Here is a 23,842-nt window from a genome sequence, read left to right as displayed (position 1 = left end):
TTTTGTAGTGAATTTTCCATTACATGATGTTGTTATTCTGAATTTTTAAAATTATTTCTGCACATCTAATTTACAATAGTATCTAACCCTCATTATGATGAATTTCAGGTTTTTTAGTTTCCTTCTGAAAAAAAAGAAAGATTACCTAATATTCAGACTTTTGGAGAAAAGCAAGAGAATGAATATCTATTGAATTCATCCTCTGTTCCAGAGTCTTTGCCATCTCTCATGAATAAATTAATAAAATAATCCTTATAGTCACTGATACATCTTATTATTACCTCAATTTTGCTAAGCAGGACAGAAACCTAGAGCTAAAACTCGTCCAAAGCCATTCACCTAGTAAATGGTTGCATTGGGATTTAAACCAGAATTTGAATGATTAAAAAACCCTTTTCTGTATCACTAAGCCACTCTTTTTCCATTACAGTTAGTTTAAATATTCATATTTTATCATTGTTTGAGATTGGAAGTCCAACTATGGCTTATATTTAACACTCTGGTAAAGAAAATTACCTTACTAAATGGCCAATTTACCTTACTCTCCTAGAAAATACTCAAAAAATTGACTTATTTAAAAAATATTGTATGGGGCGCTGGGTAGCTCAGTCAAGTAAGCGTCTGACTCTTGATTTTGGCTCACGTAGTGAACTCAAGGTCATGACATTAAGCCCTGTGTCAGGCTCTGAGTGCAAGTGGAGCCTGCTTATCTCTCTCTCTCTCTCCTCCATCTGCCCTTCCTCCCACGTGCACACACATGCATTGCTGTTTCTCAAATAAATAAATGCTTTAAAAATATACGGATTTTTAATTCATTCCTACAGGTCTTTCCCAGAATTACTCTGGAAAAAAGGATGGTTTCTTTTTTTTTTTTAATTGAGATATAACTGACATATGATATACTAGTTTCAGGTGTACAATATAATGATACGATATTTGTATACATTGCAAAGTGATCACCACAACAAGTCTAGTTTACATCTATCACTATAGCTAGATTTTTTTTTCTTGTGATGACAGTGTTTAAGATCTACTCTTTTAGCAACTTTCTAATATTACGACATAGTATTATTTATTATTATTATCACCATGCCATGCAGTACATCCCCATGACTTATAACAGGAAGCTTATACCTTTGCTCCCTTCACCTATTTCACCTACCTCCTACTTCCTACCTCTGACGACCACTAGTTGGTTCTCTGTATCTATGAGCTTGTGAGGTTTTTGTTTGTTTGTTTTTATTTTCTTTTAAGATTTCACATAGAAGTGAGATCATACAGTATTTGTCTTTTTCTGGTTTATTTCACTTAACATGCCCTCAGGGTCCAAGATGGCCTTTATATAGTGTTTATTGACACTTCCTAATACCCTGATATGAACAGGCCTGTAGATACACATGTTGTCTAATCAAATGCAGACTGCTCTAACCTTTTCTTGGTAATGTTATTTTTCAGAAGGAGAACTTGAAGCAGAGTGGTTGCAAGACGTGGGTTTATCAACCCTGATCTCGGGTAATGAAGAGGAGGATGGCAAAGCCTTGCTCTCTACACTGACTCGAACCCAAGCAGCTGCTGTGAAAAAGAGATATAATACTTACACTCAAACCATGAGAAAAAAGAACAAGCAGTCTGTTCGGGATGTCAGAGACATCTTTGGAGTCAGCGAATCTCCTGTAAGTAATGAACACGGCTCAGAATTTTGGCTTGATTAGGGGTGAGAGGGAGAACATGAAGAAGATCTTAGAAAAAGTTGGTCATCCTGTCTCTTTTAGAGAAAACTAAAGCAGACAGCAGATTGCAAAATTTTTTACAAATTTGAAACTTAAGTGTTATTCCTTATCCCCCCTATAGCAGTCTCCCTCAACACTAAATTTGTTCCCTTCTTTGGTAATGGAACAAATCTTTGTGCCTAGGATTCACAGAGACTTTACTTAATAAATCTAGCACTGGGTGGAAATTCTGTGAACAGACAAAGGACTCCCAGGGAAGTGAGTCCAAAGTATTCTAAGCAAGCAGTAAAAAGTGAAAGATACAGCATTAATTAAGTGGGCAACAGAATGATTCAGAAACATAAGGAAAGCATCACATGTTTTCTGAGAAAGGGCTGGTTGAAATTCCAGCTCACCCTTAGTAATTCTGTGGCCACAATCTTATTTCTGAGGCTCTTAGTCATGTTCTCCTATTGCTCTATGTTACTATTAGCTCTACTCATTTATTCCTTCATTCATTGCATCGCTGAAATCAATAATTGTATCAGTGATGCAACCAGTATTACTGGATACCTTCAGTGTGCAAGATCCTATGTCCTACATTAGGTTCTATGCAGATAGAATTCTTGGCGTTTTGGGGATATATAGAAAAAAAAAAAAGAAACTTGATTTTCTGCTATAGTTACAGATAGTTGCCTGGAACAAGTTAGTTAATCACTCTGATCTATGTTGATTACTATTTAATTTGTTGTCATAAGACATAAATTAAAACTTAAAGAATATTGGGTAGCAGGCTTGCTTGAAGGCAGCCTCCAATCTGAGTTACTTTAGGTTATCTAAAAGTCATATCTTCTCTTAGATACATGAATCAACCTGGGTAGTTGTCAGAGTAGCTCATATTTCCAAGTTGCTCTTTGTGTTTTTGCTGATAATACCCTAGAATAGCACTGTCCTTTAGAGCTTTCTAAAGTGATGGAAATGATTTCTGTGCTTTCCAAAAGGGCAGCTAGTGTGTGTCCAATATGTAGCTAGTGTGAATAAGGTACTGAAATTTTAATTTTATTTAATCTTAATTGATTTAAATCTAAATTGCCACATATGGCTTGTAGCTAATGTATTGAGCAGTACAGTTCTAGAACTTTTCACAGTACAAAATAATATACCTAAGGCAGTCCATTTTTAGTTTTGTGCTGTTTCAGTTTTCATCCTAGTTGAAACCTGTATCTTTGTGGAAGGCAAGATTTCTATATCTATATTTGAGTAAAAGTGACACCCACAACTTGAAGTAAGGGCTTTAGCCATGAGAATCTTGGCCAAGATACTTATCAAAGAAAAGGTTTACCCTGCTGGTGTAAATTCCTTGGGTCATTTTACGTTTATCCCCCAGATTGTTTCAAGTGATTCCTAAGAACTTGGTCTTTATGCTTCCTTTCCCATTTGTTTCTAGTTACTTCAGACTAAGATTTTTCCTCTAACCTAGCAAACTGCAAAATAGGAGAGTATCTGCAGCTTCTCCGAATCCTGCAGGTACTCAAGAAGATGCATACAGTGCTTCTTTATGTTTTCTAAAGCTTTAAAAACTTCTTGTCACATAGAAACAGTGTTCTTCCCTCTTTTACCTAGAACCTCAAGGAAAATATAAAGTAGGCACTTACTCACTGGGGCTTTAAGTGTAAAAATAACTGAAGGGTGTCTTACTTTTCCATAATACTCAGATTTAGGAAACTGGGTTTAACTTTCGCAAAGGCAGAGAGACGGCCACATTTATGGTGGGCAAGGGGAATGGCCCTGGGCACTCTCTCTCCTGCACATCTTCCTCTTCTCCCTTCTACTCTTTCTGCTGAGGCCCCATTCCAGAGTGAACAGAGAATGGGTGTGCAGCAGGGAGAGTGGTTATAGGTGAAGGGAGTAGAGGTCTTGCACTATACCGAGAAGGGTAGCATCTGGAAGTCCATGAAAGCCTGGCATTGTTTATGCAAGTTCAGAATTCAGATTGTTCTTCAACAAAAATGTAAAGACCCATATAAAGCTAGCCTTTAAGAAAATATGGTAGGGCTTTCTAGGGAAGATGGCAAAAGAGTAGGGGACCCTCGTTTCATCTGGTCCCAGGAATTCAGCCACATACCTATCAAACCATTCTGAAACCCTCTGAATTCAACCTGAGATATAAGAAGAGAATTGCTGAAATCCTACAAATAGAAAAGCGAACATTTTTTGCAAGGTAGGAGGTGCAGAGACATAAATCTGAGGGGATATATCATAAGATAAACTGTGGTGGGGAAGGAGCCTCTATAAGCCAGCTACTGGAAACTGATAAAGCTGCAGAGTTCAAAATCAGAACTTTTAGAAGTCTTCTCCAGTGAGGGACATCCCCACCTGGAAAGTGCTCATGTGGTAAAGCAGGGCAGAATCTTAGGTTGGACAGTGTGGTCTCTGGATCCCCAGGGTCACAGACAGACTGGGGTTGCCTGAGTGTGGCAGAGTTCCAAACTTTGGAGCCAGGAAGCCAGCTATATTCAGTGAGCCTGGAATGGGCTCTCAGCTAGGTGTTGCCACAAACCCAGGAACCACGGCACAGTCCAGCAACTGCTCTCTAAGCAAGCAGAGGTCCAATAAGCGATAACCACTCCAACATGCTGCTTCTCCTCCCACTCTGCGCCCCCCCCCCCCCCGAGAGAAACAGCAGGGGTTGTCATAGGATCAGGCAACTACTCCCCAAGTAGGGGCCCAGTGAGCCAGGGGACCATGATGAGACCCCCCTCCCAGGAGAATTTGTGTGGGTGTGCATCGCAGGAGTCTGCAGAGTTTAGCACACACAGAAGGGATTAACTGCTTTTCCCTGAGGGTGCACTGAAGACTGGCGACACTAGTTGTTCAGCAGATCAGGACACTGCCATTTTTACTTTTTTGTTCGTCCTCTAAAGCGGTGTGAAAAGCCTTCAGGGAACAAAAGCCACAGAGAGCAACCTGAAATAGCTTACGCTGAGGCCGGCTGTCTGGCAAGGGTGGTACAGTTCCACCCAGGCAAAGATACCTGAGAATCCATGCAACAGATTCCCAGAATTTCAGAATCTTCCCCCAGAAGTCCAGCAGGAGCATCAGGCAAATACCAAGTTTATGGATCACACAGAATTTAAAAACTCCTGCAATAAGGGAAAATAGTATATAGAATTTCTCATGAATCTTTTGTATTTCATTTTAAAATTTTCTGTTTTTTTTTTCCTTTTCACCTAGTTTCTTATTTCATCAACTCTTTGTTTTTCAGGTTTTTAAAAAAATTTTTAATTTTACATTTACATTTTATAGATATATTCTTCATTTTGGGCTTCATTTTACTGTATTCACTTTTATTTTCTTATATGTATAAGTTTTTATTTCTTTACAATTTTGGGATTTAGTGTCTTCTAACAAATAGACCAAAACACACCCAGGATCAAGTGGATTACTCTTTTCTGTCCATCTGTAAGATTATATTCTCTGCCCCCCTTTTCCTCTTCTTGTTTGCTTGCTGACCTCTTCAGATTTGTCTAGTGTATATTTTACTGGGGTCGTGGTTGATATTTTTTATTTTGCTCTCTTCTTCATCTACTTTTCTCTGGACAAAACAACTAGAAGGTGAAATTCACAACAAAAGGAAGAACCAGAGGTAATACTCTCTGCCCCAAATCTAATTGGTACGGTTATAAGAAAATGTCAGAACCAGAATTCAGAATAACAATGATAAAGTTACTAGCTAGGCTTGAAAAAAGCTTAAAAGACACTAGAGAATCTCCTAGTGCAGAAATAAAATCTAATCAGACCGAAATTAAAAATGCTTTAACTAAGATGTAGTCTAAAATGAATGTTTTAACAGATAGGGGAACTGAGGCAGAAGAGAGAGTCAGTGACATAGAAGACAAAATGATGTAAAAGAAGGAAGCTGAGCAAAAGGAAGAAAAAAACCCTAATGGACCATGAAGGGAGAAATTAGTGATACCATAAACCAAAACAATATTGGAATTATTGAGGTTGCAGAAGAAGAAGGTGGGGGAACAGAAGATATCTTTGAGCAAATCATGGTTGAGAACTTCCCTAATTTGGGGAAGGAAACAGGCATTCAAGTCCAGGAAGCACAGTGAATCCCCCCTCAGAATCAATATAAGTAGTCAACACCCTGACATTTAATAGTGAAGCTTGCAAATTTCAGAGATAAAGAAAAAATCCTGAAAGCAGCTTGAGATAAGAGTTCCTTATTGTATAGGGTAGGAACATTAGACTGGCAGCAGACCGATCCACAGGGACCAGGCAGGCCAGAAAGGGCTGGCATGATACATTCAGGGTACTAAATTAAAAAAAAAAAAAAATGCAACCAAGAATACTTTATCCAGCAAGGCTGTCATTCAGAATGGAAGGAGAGATAAAGAGCTTCTAGGACAAACAGAAACTAAAAAGGGGCTCCTGGATGGCTCAGTCAGCTAAGCATCTACCTTTGGCTAAGGTCATGATCCCAGAGTTCTGGGATTGAGCCCTGCATTGGGCTCCCTCCTCAGTGGGGAGTCTGCCTCTCCCTCCTCCTCTGCCTGCTACCCCCCCACTTATGCACATGCTCTCTCTTTCTGTGTCAATTAATTAATTAAAACAAAAACCAAAAAAACAAAAGCCAAGAGCTAAAAGAATTTGTGACCACTAAACCAGCCCTGCAAGCAATATAAAAGGGGGTCCTGTAAGCAAAGAGAGAGTGCAAAAGTAACATAGACCAAAAGAACCAGACAGTCTATGGAAACAGGGACTTTACAGATAATACAATGGCACTAAATCCATATCTTTCAGTAGTTACTCTGAATATAAATGGGCTAAATGCTCCAATGAAAACCTTTGAAAGGGTATCAGATTGGATGAAAAAAGCAAGAGCCATCAATATGCTGTCTACAAGAGATTCATTTTAGACCCAAAGACACCTGTAGATTGAAAATGAGGGAGTGAAGAACGATTTATCATTTAATGGACATCAGAAGAATATTGGGGGCCGCCTGGGTGGCTCAATCAGTTCAAGCGTTGCCTTCGTCTGAGCCGCTTAACCCATGATCCCAGGGTCCTAGGATTAGGCCTTGTGACCAGCTCTCTGCTCAGTGGGGAGCCTGCTTCTCCTTGTCCTTCTGCTTGCTTGTTCTCTCTCTCTCTCTCTCTCTCTCTTTCTCTCGTTCTCCCTGGAAGAAGTGGATATATTCCTAGAATCATATAAACTACCAAAACTGGAACAGGAAGCAATAGAAAACCTGTGACAAATGCTGGTCTTCAAGCTATATTGCAAGCCTGTAATCATCAAGCTAGTATGGTACTGGCACAAAAACAGACATGTAGATCTTTGTAACAGAATAGAGAACCCAGAAATGGACCCTCAACTGTATGGTCAACTAATCTTTGACAAAGCATGAATGAATGTCCAAAGGAAAAAAGACAGTCTCTTCAACAAATGGTGTTGGGAAAATTGAACAGCCACATGTGGAATAATGAAACTGGACCATTTTCTTACACCATACACAAAGATAAAATGGATGAAAGACCTAAATGTGAGACAGGATTCCATCAAAATCCTAGAGGAGAACACAGGCAACTACCTCTGTGACCTCAGCCACAGCGACTTCTTACTGGACACATCTCCAAAGGCAAGAGAAACAAAAGCAAAAATGAATGATTGGGACTTCATTAAGATTAAAACTTCTTCACCGCAAAGTAAACAGCTGACAAAACTAAAAGGCAACTAACTTATGGAATGGGAGAAGATATTTGCAAATGACATATCAGATAAAGGGCTAGTATCCAAGATCTATAAAGAACTTACCAAACTCAATACCCCAAAACAAATAATCCAGTCAAGAAATGGGCAGAAGACATGGACACGTGTTACTCCAAAGAAGATATCCAAATGGCCAACAGACATGAAAAAATGTTCCACATCACTTGGCATCAGGGAAATACAAATCAAAACCACAGTGAATACCACCTCACACCAGTCAGAATAGCTAAAACTAATAAGTCAGGAAACAAATGTTGGTGAGGATGTGGAGGAAGGAGAACCCGCCTACACTGTTGGTGGGAATGCTAACTGGTGCAGCCACTCTGGAAAACAGTGTGGATGTTCCTCAAGAAGTTGAAAATAGAGCTACCCTATGACCTAGCAATTGCACTACTCAGTATTTACCCCAAAGATATAAATGTAGTGATCCAATGGGGCACCTATACCCCAATGTTTATAGAAGTATTGTCCACAATAGCTAAACTGTGTTGTGAGCCTAGATGTCCATTGACAGATGAATGGATAAAGAAGATGTGGAATAGGGACGCCTGGGTGGCTCAGTTGGTTGGACAACTGCCTTCGGCTCAGGTCATGATCCTGGATTCCTGGGATCGAGTCCTGCATCAGGCTCCCAGCTCCATGGGGAGTCTGCTTCTCTCTCTGACCTTCTCCTCGCTCATGCTCTCTCTCACTGTCTCTCTCTCAAATAAATAAATAAAATATTAAAAAAAAAAGAAGATGTGGAATATATGTACAATGGAATATTACTCAGCCATCAGACAGGATGAATATTTACCATTTACATCAGCGTGGATGGAACTGGAGGGTATTATGCTGAGCAAAATAAATCAGTCAGAAAAAGACATTTATTGTATGCTTTCACTTGTATGTGGAATATAAAAGACAGTGTAGAAGATCATAGGGGAAGGGTGGGAAAAGTGAATAAGAACTCATCAGAGAGGGAGAAAAGCCATGAGACTCTCTTAATTGAGGGAAACAAACTGAGGGTTGGTGGAGGGGACGTGGACAGGGGGATGGGGCAACTGGGTGTTGGGCTTTAAGGAGGGTCATGATGTGATATGCAACTGATGAACTACTTAGCTCTACATCTGAAATTAATGATATATTATGTGCTGGCTAATTGAATTTAATTTTAAAAAATATGGTATATGTACCATGTATCAGACCTGATAAACATCTTCACAGATTTTCTTCCTAAAAAATTCAGCATCTGTTTCTGCAAGTGGACCTGGAAGTTTCTTAGAAACATACCTAAACTTTTTAAGTTCCTATCTGAATGTGACAGCATAAATACCAATTCCTCTCTCCCTCCTTCTTTTGCCCAAAGTACCTGTCTGTCCCTCTCTGTCTCTTTATTTGCTTCTTCCTCCTTCACTTCCTCCTTCCTTCTGTGTGTGTGTGTGTGTGTGTGTGTTTCTCTGTCCTCCTGTACTCCATCCACTCCTACTCTTTCTTTCTTTGTCCTCATTTATGTACAATAATAGAACAGTCACCTAAAGTTTCCATTTCACTTTCTTAATGAAGATTTAACGTCTTGAGTTTCATGAGATAAGTTTACGTTAATCTTATACATATGAATCTGATCCACTGTACTTACCTAGTGAAGATACAAATTCAGTAACTTAAAAGAGAATTAGATTATGCTAGTCTTTTCTTAATTTTTTGCACATTGAATCCCATGCTTGGAATAACCTCGAGAATTTTGGAGATACTTGCCCATTGTCTTCTCTTGTGCACTGTTGACTGTGGAGAAGCATGGTATCTCTACTGACCTCATTCCTTTATATACCAATGTGGAAGCTTTTTGAGCTTTATGTTTATTGTTGGAACCTTGCATTTTTTCCAGTTTAACCTTTTCACAACATATGTCCTAGTCTGCTAGGGATTTTCCATATGAAAGCTCTTTCAATATGAGCACTCAGTCATTTTTTGGTTCTATATATTGTATTCTAACATTTAAAACCAATACTAATTCCTCTTTTTCTCCCTTATCTCCTTCTGGAACTTCTGTTAGATGACTGTTGCATTGTTTGAATTGAACCTCTGTGTCTCTTAAATGTTTTCTTGTTTTCCAAGCTTTATTTATATGTATGCTTATTCTACATTCTTTCCTATCTCTTCAACTTTTTTATTTTTAATGACAATAATTTGGTCATGGTTGTATTGATACTTCAGCATTTAGTTAATTTTAAGAAATTTCTTTAAAGGTTTCATTTATTTATATGAGAGAGAGAGTGAGCACAAGCAGGGAGGAGAAGGAGAAGGAGATTCCCCACCCAGCAGGGAGCTCAATGTGGTACTTGATCCCAGGACCCTGGGATCATGACTTGAGCCAAAGATAGAGGCTTGACTGATTGAGCCACCCAGGTGTCCTGATTTGAAGAAATTTAACAGTCATATTATTAATTTCCTGAAGCCTCTTCTTTCCCCTGAGTTTCTCTGTGCCTTAGTGATCTGCTCTTTTTTGCACTCTAAGGTACTAAATTAAACCTTAAATTCCAACGTGGTCTTTGTTTCCTTGAATTACTGTTTTCTTCTTCAGGATCCTGTATTTATTTTTGCCATCATTACATTACTATTGTTCAGTTGATTTTGATCTTTGGGTGTTGATTCTTATTTATTAATGGAGGACTAGGTTAAGTCATTGACTGATTGATCAGTATAGGTAAAGACTGTATATTTCCTGTGTAATCATGTACACTTATTTTCTCTCCAATATTCTCGTAGTGGATGCAGTCTGGGCCTGTGTGAGTGGTCAAGTGGGTCAGTCAGCTGTCACATTTCACTTTAAGACAAACAAGTACAGTATCAATTCCAAAGTAATGATAATCTTGAAGAACTGTAATTTATTTGTTTTTCAGGCAAACCTAACTTTCCTTTTTATACTTCTATCTATATTCTTTTAGAAGGCTCCAGTGAAGGTCAATTTTATTTTTGTCCAGGACCACTACACCAGGACAACATTCCTCCTCCTCCCCAAGTCAGGTGCTCACCAAGAGAATGCTTGTTGTGTTTTATTCTGGAATCCCATTTAGCTGCTGCCTGCTGTTCAGTGCTAGAGGAAGGGATTGTTTCCTGGCCTCTTTGTTCAGAACATTCTTAGGTTACTTTGGCCATTGTCTTCTGAATTAGGGATGCCTTTTTTTTTTTTTTCTGTTCTTTTTTTTTTTTTTTCTCCTTAACGATTTTATTTATTTATTTGACAGACAGAGATCACAAGTAGGCAGAGAGGCAGGCAGAGAGAAGGGGGAAGCAGGCTCCCTGCTGAGCACAGAGCCATGTGCCAGCTCAATCCCAGGACCCTGAGATCATGACCTGAACTGAAGGCAGAGGCTTAACCCACTGAGCCAGCCAAGCACCCTCTTACTGTTTTTTTTTTATTCTCATGTTGGATATGTGCTTTTTCTAGATCAGCATTTATCTTCTACACATTTTTCTTTGTAGTTTTTTTTCGGGCTGACGTTTTCCTCTGCCCTTATCAAACCATTCTTGCTTGCTTTTTATCTTCCAGGAACATCCAACAATTTCTGTTCTGTTAATGGAAATGTTTAGTGGTTTCTAGATCTACTCTTTGAAAAAGGTATCTCTTTGACACTTTGAGTCAGATTTGTGGAGGGAGGGGAAATTGGTATGTGCATTTTGCTATCTTGATCCAATTTTCCTATGCTGTTTCTTCAGTAATATTTGTTTCTTCCAAAAAATGTGTTTTTCCCTATTATTACAAAAATAATCTTTCCTGGAAACTTAGAAAATATGGACAAGCAAGATAAATGACTGCTTCTATAGCCCCAAATAAATTTTTTTAAGGTTTTATTTATTTATTTGACAGAGAGAGAGAGAGATCACAAGTAGGCAGAGAGGCAGGCAGAGAGAGAGAGAGAGGGGGAAGCAGGCTCCCTGCTTAGCAGAGATCCCGATGCAGGGCTCGATCCCAGGACCCTGAGACCATGACCTGAGCTAAAGGCAGAGGCTTAACCCACTGAGCCACCCAGGTGCCACAGCCCCAAATAAATTTTTATGATTTAATTAAATATCCAATAAATATAATTTTTAGTGGAATCCTAGCCATAAAAGAATATTTAACCCTTGTGTTAGTAGAACTATTATACACTAAATCACAAATCCTAAATCAGCTTCTGGTTACATATTGCAGTCTATAGTATTGTTCATCATGAGTAGAATTTCAGTGCCCAAATACATTTGTTTCTAATATATAGAAGATGTGAATCAGATGTTCCTTTCAGTAGCACATTTAATTGAGCAAAACAGTCTATCTAATTTATTTCCAACTTCATAATTGATAAAGAACTAGTCAAAGGTGAGACCAGCATAACTGACTGCATAAAAATAGTCATGCACCCTGAATTAGTTTTCAGTTAATTAATTTGAGAGAGAATGAATGTGCTCACACTAGTGGGAGAGGGAGAGAGAATTTTTTTTTAATTAGTTCTATAGGTAAAATTTAGTGATTCATAGTCGCATGGAATACCCAGTGCTCATTACATCAGGTGCCCTCCTCAATGCCCCTCACCCAATTATCGCTTCTCCCTGCAACTCCCCACCCTACCACCTCTCCTCCAGCTTCCCAAGAGAGAGAATCTTAAGCAGGCTTCAAGCCCACTGCAGAATCCAATGTGGGGCTCCGAATGACCCTGAAATGATGACCTGAGCCAAAATCAAGAGTCGGATGCTCAGCTGACTGAACTACCCAGGAGCTCCTCATTCACTCTTATTTAAGAAACGATGATTGTATTACCTGTATACACATTCCACTGCATGTAACAGAAAACCTAAGAAATCATGAGTTATACAAATACAGATTTTTTTTTCTCTCTCTCTTTTGGAAGAAGGTGAAGGTAGGTGTTCTGTGCTTCCATCTTCTTTCTGTCTTTCTACTTTGTCATTCATATGCAGCCTTCATCCTTTTACCTGTAAGTTTGTTGGGCCACTCCTAGCGCTATATTCATATTCTGGGCCATTCCTGGAACTTGTACCAACTCACTCTATCTTTCTGAGCTTAATCTCCTAGAAATCTTACTCTGTAGAATCCCAGTTGCCTTTCATTGCCCAGAAATGTATGTGATCATCCTTAGCTGCAACAGAGTCTAAGAATTCAACGTTCTTTTTTTTGTTTGGTTTTCATTTGTTTTAGTTGACACAAATGTCCCTGAGGGGTGGAAAATCAGGATTCTTTTAAGGAAGACTGGTGATTGGGTTTGGGGTGAACAATTAACAGTATTCTCCACAGAGACCAATGTCTGTCATCATGCCCTGAATGTAGTGGGCTCTCAGTATTGGCAGATGAGTGGCTACATGCAGTGATTGGTGCACAGCAATAAGATCTGTGGATCTCTCCACAAATCTGCATCAATGTACACATATATGCAGAACACATACTTGAATGTGCAGTTACGCTGTGGAGAATATGCCTGAATAAACCTGAACTTTCATTTTTTTCAATGGCCAGATGATTTTGGTTGTATCCCAGCTCCTCTTTTGTATGTGACTTTGTATGAAGAAGGGATATCAGCCATTCCTCGCAGAAATGGTCAGCTGGTAAGGTAAAGCAAGGGACTTAAGAGTAAGGAGGCTGGGAAAAGTGATTATTTTAAGGCAGTCAGGAAAACTTGAGCAAAATGCCTACTTGCCTTATAAGAAAGAAGGAAACAGATGAATTTTGGAACACTGAAAAAATAATTTATAATTATTTGTTTGATAGCCACCACTCCAGAAGTGATTTCTCAACAATGAAGTGTTTTATAAATATTTTGGAAAATATCTGAAACCTTTATTTACATTCAGCTGGTAAGTGTGCTCTTTTAAAAAACAAAAACTTATGTAGGAAAAAAGAAAAAAGAAAGAAGGAAACAGAGACTCTTAAACTCAGGAATGAAAAATTAGTTAAATCCACAAATAACTACATGGCCTGTCTGCTTTTACAACAACAAAACGATGGCTGCAGTTCTAGCCCCAGCCAGAAGTCAAGATGTCAGGGATGTCATCATCTAAATGTTGTTCTTTTTCCTGAACACGTAATAGAGAGTTTTATGCTACTCTCCATGTATCTTTCAATATTGATTTAATTCTCAATATAAGAAATACTTTGACATTTCATATAAATAGTTTATGAGGGGCAGCATGGTAGCATTTTAAATGTGTAACAATAAGTGGGGAAAAGTACACTGTCTAGTACAAGAGGTAAACACATTTCAGTAGAGCCCACCTTGTCTATTTTAGTTCAGAGATTCAAAGAGTGCTAATCTGAGTTCGTAACTGCCAATGACATGATCTCAGTAGAAGGGGTTGATGTGTGAGATGAATCCAGTGCCATGATTTATACTACTTAGCATAAGGCCTGCATCCTCTTACTCAAGTGCTGCACCCAGACTAGAGGCATAGAAGGGCACAAGTTTACTGACATCTGCCTCCACTTGGACTCATGACAGCAGGAAATTTATGGAGAGAGACTTTCCCTTGTTACAACTCATATATAACCTTCTCTTGAGCTCTACTTTTTTTCTTTCCTACCAGAGGAAGAGAGATACTTTAGGTGTTCTAAGAATAACCCTTGTACCATCATTGATCTGATGAATAATGATGATGATGATCTTTAGTTTCTATACTTTATTTTTATCTTACATGTATTTTATGTGGAATATTCTATCTGGATCTTTAAAAGATTGTCCTAATTCAAACTAGTTGTTGGTTCCTTCCAAATTCTGCTTAAGAGTTTGGATGTGTCTAGTTTGTCTTCTGGCTGCTCTTCTGTTGCCTGAGAGTTTTGTCAAGTTTTGTGAGCAATCCTATTTTGCAGACTTTGTCACTAGTTTTTTTTTTTTTCCTTTTTTCCTAATTTCATTATTTTCTCATAAGATTATTAATTCCATTTAGTTAGAAGTCTACTTTTTCTGCTATCTTGGCAGTAAGTGCCCTTGGCTTTAGATTGTTCCTGCATTGTAGGGAGTCTTAGATATCTTACTTCCAACCAGGACTCTGATCCAGGCTGTGATTCCTCTCTCCCATTTACTCTTCCAGACCAGCCAGAATAGGGACACACAGAGTAGATGCTAGTGTTTTCAAATAGTGGATTTCTATCAGCCTTTCTCCTGGCTGTCTCTGTATACTATTTTGATCATCTCTTCTTCATCCTGTGGATGAGGGAGGGATTCCCACCCTAGGGTTACAGGGGTATCTTGACACTCAGCAACAGACAAGATCAACAGCAATTTATTATCACATGTTCTCACAGCTTGGGAGATCTGGACACAGAGCCATGTGTGGGGTGCACTTGGGAACAGAGTGAATAACCAGGGGTGGTAGGAGACAGGTTTTGTAGTATCAAGAGAGTGAGGTACCCCGTGGTTCCCATGGGAGAATGTGATTCGCTTGTTTGAATAATTTCACTGGCTAACAGGGAACTGAAACATGTTACTCAAGGATAAGCAGGAATTGTGTCTGGTCCCCCAGATAAGGAACATTGTCTGTCTAGGGGACCTTTTATGAGGGACCAGAGTAGGAGGGGAGCTTCTAGTTAGACCACTTGTGGTCCTTGCGCTCTTACCAGATGTCATGGCCACCTGAAGAGTGAGCTTTACTCTTGAAGTTTTATATGCCACACCCAATACATCCACCCTGGCCATGGACTCTCATGATTAGTCTAGGCTTCTTTTGTTTCTTTTCCCTTTTATCACTATTCCATGTATTTCAATTCCTTGAAGATCTTACCACCTTTTAAAGGTGAATAAAGGGGCAAGTGTGGTGCCAAACACGTGAAGAAATCTTGCAGTGAGATGGAAGAGAACATTAAAGTTTTGTTCCAGCCCTACCCCTGAACTACTGACAGGTTTCTGGAATGAGAAAGCGAGTATTGTTCTTTCTCCTTGGAGGATGGTGAGGGCTAACATAGTAGAGTAAATACAGAGAATGGTACAAATACTAATTTGCATAATCATATATATTATAAAATGTTACATCTTTTTAGCAGATTACATCTTTTATCCTTTGAGCAAACTGGCAAAAAATATCTGTGGATACTAAATTTTCATATCTAAAAAGCTTAAATCCTAAACTAGAAGTATCAAATGCTAGGCCCTATATTAATTTTTTCAGAAATTTGTAAATATTAATCTGTTTGCTTTTTCATGTAGTGTTAATGTTGAGAAATCTGATGTCTCTCTAAATCTTACTCCTTTATTTGTTTCCTTTTCTCATTTTTATATTTCTGGAAGCCTTTTACCTTTATCTTTAGTGTTGGAGACTGGAACTGTCATCAGGATATGACATCTTTTTTTAAAAATTTATTTTTTATTTTTATTTTTTAAAAATTTATTTATTTGAGAAAGAAAGAGAGCTTATGTCCATGTGTTTGGTGGGGAGTTGTGGGGAGGGGCAAAGGCAAAGAGAAACCCAAGCAGACTACTGGCTGAGCAACGAGCCCCACACAGGGCTCAAGTCTCTTAACCCTGAGATCACAGCCCGAGCAGAAATCGAGTTGGATGCTCAACTGACTGTACCATCCAGGTGCCCCTGACACCTTTTTTTTTAAATTACAGTCAGCACTTAGCTTTTTGTTGGTGAAAAATGTTACTTTTCTTTCAGTTCTAGCCATTCTCTTTCCATTATTTCTTTAGTTTATTTTCCATTTTCCTATGCTTCCTTTCATTGCCTGTGTGTTAAACTCACATAGTTCTTAAATTGTATGTTGTATTTCCTTGTCTTTTTTCCTATTTGTTCTCTTTGCTAGTAGATTTTGTCTATATCAATTTGTAGATTCCTAATTGTCATTTTTGCCATGAGTGGTTATAATTTAGCCTCTACTGATTTTTTAATTCAGTAGTCATACTATTAATTGATAGGAACTCATTTTTCAATGACTTCCCCTTTATTATGATAGTTTGTCCTGATTTATGGTTGTAATATCTTTTCAAATCTCTCTGAAATTAACTTATTTTAAGTCTTTTCCCTTCCCTCAATTCTTTTTCCCAGAATGTTTATCACTGTACTTTTTTAGAATGTTGATTTTTTTTTTTTGCCATGAGTAAATTTATTCATTACACTAATTTTCTCAAATGGCTAATGGTCCTTGGTGATTGATATATATTTAATGGGCTAGACCAACCCCTTAGTGACTTAGGATGTGTTATTGTTATGTGATTTCTCTACCATGATACAGATATTTTCCCAAAGGATTCTTTATTAAATGAGAGGGCTGATTTTGGGTACTGTGTAAGTCAGTAAAATATGGGAATGAATGGAAGTTAAACTCTATATATGGATGAGTATCCATGCTCACATGCACGTGTGCACACACACGCATGCATGCGTGCACACACACACACACCAAAAGGAGAGGGGTGAATGACTTCATTTCTTACTATCCAAGACAAAAACTGATGTTTCCTTTTATTCTCCCTTCCGTGACTTTGATGAAGGTCCAGAGTTACCTGATACTGAGATGTGTTTTGGTCTCAACCCTGGACAACTTTCCAAGGCAGGTGGTTCACTTCAGCCGAAGTGATTTTCTTGGGCCCATATGTAGCTACTGCCTGCTGTTCGGTGTAAAGGGAGCCTTTGGGAGATCTGTCTGGTCCCTCCATTGAGGAAACACTTCATGATAAATTATTGTGGCCACTGAGCTAAGGCTCCTTCCTCCCCTTTGTAATTTTCACATTGAACTCGCTTGGTTGTATGTTTGCTGTTTGTCGATTTAACCTTTCTTTGCCAGCAATGTTGATTTATGCTGTTCTTAGAGTAAGTTCTATACAATTATGAAATACATTGTTTACATTTTAATTCGCAGGAATTTCTAACAATGTCTCATCTGTTATTAGGACACCCTGTTGGTTTCCAGTGCCACTTGGAGCTATTCTTATAACAGTACACACCTTTCTCTAGTTCTGAGTGATTGGAAGTGGTGTGCTCTCAGTTCTCTGTCCTGACCTCGTTTCTTGTACTGCCTCTTTAGCATTGCTTCTATTTTTCTTACTATAATGTCTATTTTTCTTACTATAATGCATACATATTGGGGGAAAGTTAGAAAATATGGAAAAGCAAGATGACAAACAACAGTTTTGAAGTCTCATGTAGCAATGTATGATTTCATTAATATCCAGTATGTTTAATTTGGCAAAATGTTGCTTCAATCATGGAATAGAATAATTGCATTTTATTTTGGGGAAAGCCATTATATCACAAATGCTGCTAAAAATCTTAGAGCATATGCACAAGACCTAAAATGCCATCTATCACAATCATAATAATCTCTAGATAACACTTGCTGCATAATGAAAATCAGAGCTTTTACAATATTCAGTGAATAGGAATCAAATATTTGGTTCAGTCTTATGTGTTTTTGAGTTAGTCAACCTAATGTATTTCTAGTTTCTTGATTGAAAAAACTGCTCTTGCTGATTTGTAAATCATTACAAAAAATTATAAAGTTGGCTTTAAAGTGGCATAGGTTAATCAGTAAGCTTCATGACTTAGATGATTAGAGATTTATTATCCTTAAAGTCTGAGGCTGGTGTGGCTGATTTCCTAGCATGAATCTACCAAGTTTTTCATCTTTCCATTCTGCTCCACTTGGCCTATGGGCTAATATTTAGTGCTTCTCAAGTATATCTGGGCATCACAGACACTGGGTCCTTGTGAAGAAGAAGCAGCGTCAGCTAGTGGATTCTATCCACTTTAATAAGAAAACATTAGCCTTCCTGGATGCTCTACCAAGTAGGATTCTGCTTGTATCTCATTGGTCAGAGCCATCACATGATCACACTTTAGTGTTTTTAGTTTAGACATAACATCTTTGGAGCAAATCATGATATTTGTAAGTTAAGAAAAGTGGATTTTCGCAGGTAATTAACAGTGTTTGCTTTTGAGACCAACTTATGCTCCATCACCATATGACTATACATTTGTAGAGTCTTATATAATGTGTAATTGAATAAACAATTATGTTGGGGCAGATATGCCTGGTTGAAAATGACTTTCATTCTTTCATTAGCCAGGTGATACCTGTGACAACCATACTGCTCAGTTGGATGGAACCCTGGAGGAAAAAGAACTGCCAGGAATTATCAAAACAAGTGGGTCCTTGGTAAGTTACAGCAGGATAGCTGGGGATAGGGATGAATGAAGAAGTCATTTTTTTCAAGACAATCAGGCAAAACTTCAGAACAATGTACCATAATTAAGATGGCTGGACAACTACAGCTCTCAACATACCTATCCACATTTACTCAATTTGCAGGAAAACATTAAGCATTAAATAAAGCCAAGTTTAATAGTTAAATCCACAAATAATTGCATACTCTATAAAAACAGATAAATACCCAGAAAACCAATGATTGTAGGCCTTTCCTGGGACAGATTTATCTCCTCTCCATTTTTCTTTTATTTTAAAAAATTCTCAGAAGAGTGTTCATTCCATCAAGTCATAGGTCCCTCTGCTGGAGGGGAAACATGTGTCCTCAGGTTTCTACTATTTGTGCAGTACAAGTTGAAGATCAAGCACCCTCCTTCTTGACCATACATGTAACCTCAGGTGTCCAGTGTCTCCCTCCCTCTCCCATCTCCCTGCTTGCCCCATCCCCACTTCTCCTCCCAGGTGACCCAGAAGAAGGAACAGCCAGACAAGCCTGAGGAGGAGGATGGAGCTTATATCTATTTCCAAACAGGAAAGGGGACTGCATTTATGGTTTAGCCCAAAACATTTTCTCACAGGTTTCTATGTGTACTCCTACCTTCTCTCTTTGGTAGAAGTCATATAGTCTCTTTTTTCTTTTTTATTTTTCTGTCATCATATTCCCTCTCCTAACTTCCTCCCAGATAACAAAAGGCAGAATGGTGAATTGTAGTAGGTTCTCTCCTCTTTGCTGACATGGTGTTGGGGAGAGTCTTTGTTTGAATGTTCATATAGTGAACCCAAGTATGGTTACTCACACTTTGGGTTGTCTTTTCTCATTTTGGACATGACAGTTGTCTATTTAAAAATTTTCTCCATTTACATTCTCTCTTTCTCTTTTTTTAAGATTTTATTTATTTTTTGACAGGCAGAGATCACAAGTAGGCAGAGAGGCAGGCGGAGAGAGTGGAGGGAAGCAGGCTCCCCACTGAGCAGAGAGCCCAATGCAGGGCTTGATCCCAGGACCCTGATATCATGACCTGAGCCAAAGGCAGAGGCCTAAACCCACTGAGCCACCCAGGTGCCCCTCCATTTATATTCTTCATTAGTGCTGTTTTGATGGGGCAGCAGTTGGATTATAGAAGAATTTATGTTATTCCTAGAATATCTCTCTCTCCAGTCACCTCTCATGTGAATGTTGCTGGGAATCTTTTTTCCTGTTTTTATGTTTTGTTCACTGTATTAGGTTTTAGAAAAGAGAGGTTTGATCATCTGATTAACTTTCCCATTTAATCCCAGAATATAACTCCAATTGTTTACAGAAATAATATAAAATTTCTTTTGATATTGAAAATTATTCCCAGTTTGTTTCCTGCCAGTATTTAACCTTTAGTTCCCTTAATTTAAGCACATAGACCCTTTACTTATGAAAACAAATCCACTTTCTCTTTCAAGAATATACTTTGAGCTTTCCAGTGTTTGGTATTTTTCTCATCTTCTAAAATGGGAAAAAGATTCAAATGGACACTTCACCAAAAATGATGGCAAATAAACTCGTGAAAGGTGCTCAGTAGCACTAGTGATTATGGAAATGCAAATAAAGCCACAGTGAGATATTTCCACAAAACCTGTGGAATGACTGAAATTAAAAAGACTGACCATTTCAGCTGCTGTTGAGGGTGCAGAGCAGCTGACGCTCTCCTGCACTGCTGGTGGGAATGTAAAGTGGGCCATCCACTTCGGAAAATAGTGTGACAGCTTCTTAAAATGTTACACATATATATATACTGCAGACACAGCTGTTCTACTCATACATAATATATGTTCATACAAAGACTTACTCAAATGCTTCTAGTACAATAGTCCCAAACTGGGAATAGTTTTTCCCCATAGATGAATGGATGAACAAATTCTGGCATATCCATACAACAGAATATTACTCAGCAATAAAATGCAATGAACTTTATATGTACATATGTACAATTAATTGATATGTACAATGTGGATGGATCTCAAAGTGGTTATGCGTTGTGAAAGAAGCCAGATCAAAAAGATCCAATTTATGTAGAATTATGGAAAATGTAACTAACCTATAGTGAGAGAAGGAAGATTGTGATTCCCTGGTGACCTGGGGATGGATGAGGAGAGGAAGGAAGGAGAGGTTAACAAAGGGCTATAAGATCATTTTTGTGGTGCCGGTTTTGTTCATTGTCTTGGCTGTGGTGATGGTTTCACAGGCCTACATTTTTTGTCAAAACAACATCAAACTGTATACTTTAATCTTTAAATGTTTGTAGTTAATTGTATGTCATAGCTCAGTAAATCTTTAATAATCCTTATATTACATCTTATTATTTTATTAATATCTGAAGTATTTATTTTGAAATAACCTACTTAAAATATTCTATTTATGTATTATATACAGTTGACCCTTGACTCTCATCACAAATGCCACTGAATTTGGGCATTTACAAAAGTCCTACAATCCAGTCTAACATCATAACAAACCTCTAAAAATCACTTCTTGGATAGATAAAATGTGCAGTCCACATAAATGAATTAGTCATTTGAGGCGTTAGTATATGCAAAAAGCAAAGTAGTTGATCTAGTTTATTTCCAGTGTCTTAAGTGAAAATCAAATGCCTGTATTTGCTATTCTTTCATAATTCACTGCAGCATACAATCATAGCATCTGTTAAAAACAATGTCAGTTACATCTGTGTTTGCTTCATGGAAAATAAAATCTAAGGAACTTTGATTTAAACAAGTAGGAGTTTGTTTTAATCACAAAACAAGTACTGATGGTGGTTGGTAAACTGTCGCTGGTACATCTGCAGTACAGGCTTAGCATGAACTTCTGCTTTTTGCTTTTTATGCTGCCACCTTAACATTTAATCCATACTCTTACAAGATGGTTAGCAAACTCTGGATACCATGTTAGTATTCCCAATAGGAACGTGTGTCAAATGACTGACCGTTACTATTGGAAAACCTTAGCTGTCCTGGATAACTTTTATGATAGAATATCTTCTAATGTTTAGTGACTGACTATTGCACTCTTACATTATTTGTTTTTATTTTCTTATTTTAGTTGCCTAAATCTCATTCCTTCATAAATGAGGGGGTATATTTTTTTGTTTCCCTGCCAATTTTTGAATTTTTGAATTTTTAATTTATTTTGAATTTATTCCTGGAATTCGGAATTTTCTTGAGGATCTGCCCTTTATTTCATTCATTTTGGTCTCTACTTGACAAGTTCTTTTCACCTAGAACTGTTTTCCCCCCTCCCTCTAGTTTCTGGACACTGTCTTCTTTTATGTCTTAAGTCATTTTTCCTCCCCATTTTTCTGTGTCCCCGCCCTTCTAGAACACATATTAGATGGTTGTTGCTATGTGTGAATGAAATGCAGTATCTTCTTTTTAAATTTTTTTTTAGAATTGGGGGAGGAAGGAAAGGGAAGGGCAGAGGTGGGGAGAGAGGGGGGTGGAATTTTAAGCAGGCTCCATGCCCAGTGTGGACCCTGATGCAGGGCTCCATCTCACGACTCTGAGATCATGATCTGAGCCAAAATCAAGAGTCAGATGTTTAACCAACTGAGCCACCCAGGCATCCTTTAATTTCAGTATCTTTTTTTTTTTTTTTAAGATTTTATTTATTTATTTGACAGAGAGAGAGACAGTGATAAAGGGAACACAGGTAGGGAGAGTGGGAGAAGGAAAAGCAGGCTTCCCACTGAGGAGGGAGCCCTATATGGGCTCTATCCTGGGACCCCGGGATCATGATCTGAGCTGAAGGCAGATGCTTAACAACTGAGCCATCCAGGAGCCCCCTAAATTTCGTATCTCCTAAACTTCCTCTCATGTTAGTCTGTTTGCTCTGTCTCTTCATCTTTATTTTCCAGATTAGTAGGTTTTTTTCTTGGTCATGAATGTAGGTTTTTTTTTTTTTTAGCTTGTCTCATTCTTTTTCTAAGTTTCAATAAACAAATTCTTATTTCTCAAAAACAACTTTTTCCCTAGAACAGCCATGGGTTCTTGGTTCATAGCAGCAATGGCCCCTTAAATCACACTGAATAGAAGAATTAAATTTTTTGAAGGAATCAAAATTATTTTTATGGTTTTTTTACCGAGGTATAATTTATAAACATTAGGTGCATGTATTTTAGGTGTGTAATTCAGTTAATTCCAACATATGTTTTTACCCATACAACCAAGCCCGTCAAAACAGAACATTTTCCATCACAGCAGAAATCTCTCTGAACCCCTTTCCAGCCAGTTGTCATCCTGCTCCTACCCAGGCAAGCTCTGTGGTGATTTCTAACATGTTAGGATGGTTTTCACTCTCATATAAGTAGAACTATAAATACAAAATGCACTTCTGTGTCTGGCTTTTTTCACTCACGGTAAGTTTTTTAGATACATCCATTTGCTGCATGTGATGGAAGTTTGGTTCTTTTATTATTACTAATATTCCATAGCATAAATATACGACTAATGGTATATCTGTTCACCTCATGATGGACGTTTGGATTGTTTCCAGTTTTGAGCAGTTGTGCCTAATGCCGCCATGGAGATTCATTTCATGTAAAGGGTGTATATTGTCATTTCTCTTGAGTAAAGGTGTAATGTAATTCAGATTGTTGGCAAACAAGCCATCCACGGGTCATCACCCATAGCTCATAAACTCAGCAGGGAATACTTTAGTAGGTAAATAAAAAAATAACTAAATTTCAAAAGTATCTATAGTGAGAAACAAACACAAAAACTAATTTTTGTGCATGTATCCCAAGTAGAGGATTTGTCAATGAAAGCTTGATCCTCAAGGGTGAGCTCATACATAAAAATAACAGACTACCATGTAAATGTTTTTTTTTCAATATTTTCAAGTATCAACTAAGATATAAATATTTAGATTTTTTTCCATTTATTTTCAAATATAAACATCTTGTGTGGAAAAATGTCAGCTTTTGGAATGTGTAATAATAAGTGACGTAAACAGTGAAGTGTCTGCCTGAATGTGAGAACCATCTGGTCAGGGAAGTGCACATCTTCTGTTGAGTGGCAGCACGTGTTTCCAGTTTTAGGTTTTGCCTCCACTGCAGAGAGAGCTTCTGACCAGGAGTCTGGATCCAGGGTGTTTTTTCCTGTCCAGCTCCTCAGTCCCTCCCTCATTCTGCTGTCCATTGAGAATGCTGTCACAGAAGGGGGGGATGA

General features: G+C 38.1%; 1 protein-coding gene across 4 annotated transcripts in view; it reads left to right on the top strand.

Moving 5' to 3' along the window:
- The window catches only part of ARHGAP28 (Rho GTPase activating protein 28), a 205,675-nt gene that overhangs the window by 121,136 nt on the left and 60,697 nt on the right, over window positions 1–23,842 (top strand). For all 4 annotated transcript variants that reach the window (XM_059409227.1, XM_059409231.1, XM_059409229.1 and 1 more), the window contains 2 exons: window positions 1,456–1,673; window positions 18,509–18,601. In XM_059409227.1, coding sequence (XP_059265210.1) covers window positions 1,456–1,673; window positions 18,509–18,601 — 311 coding nt within the window. The remainder of the gene's footprint in view (window positions 1–1,455; window positions 1,674–18,508; window positions 18,602–23,842) is intronic.

The sequence above is a fragment of the Mustela nigripes genome, chromosome 8 (assembly GCF_022355385.1).
Source record: "Mustela nigripes isolate SB6536 chromosome 8, MUSNIG.SB6536, whole genome shotgun sequence".
In the NCBI taxonomy this organism is placed as follows: Eukaryota; Metazoa; Chordata; class Mammalia; order Carnivora; family Mustelidae; genus Mustela; species Mustela nigripes.
Note: the sequence above shows the minus strand (reverse complement) of the source record. Positions and strands in the feature narration are given on the sequence as shown.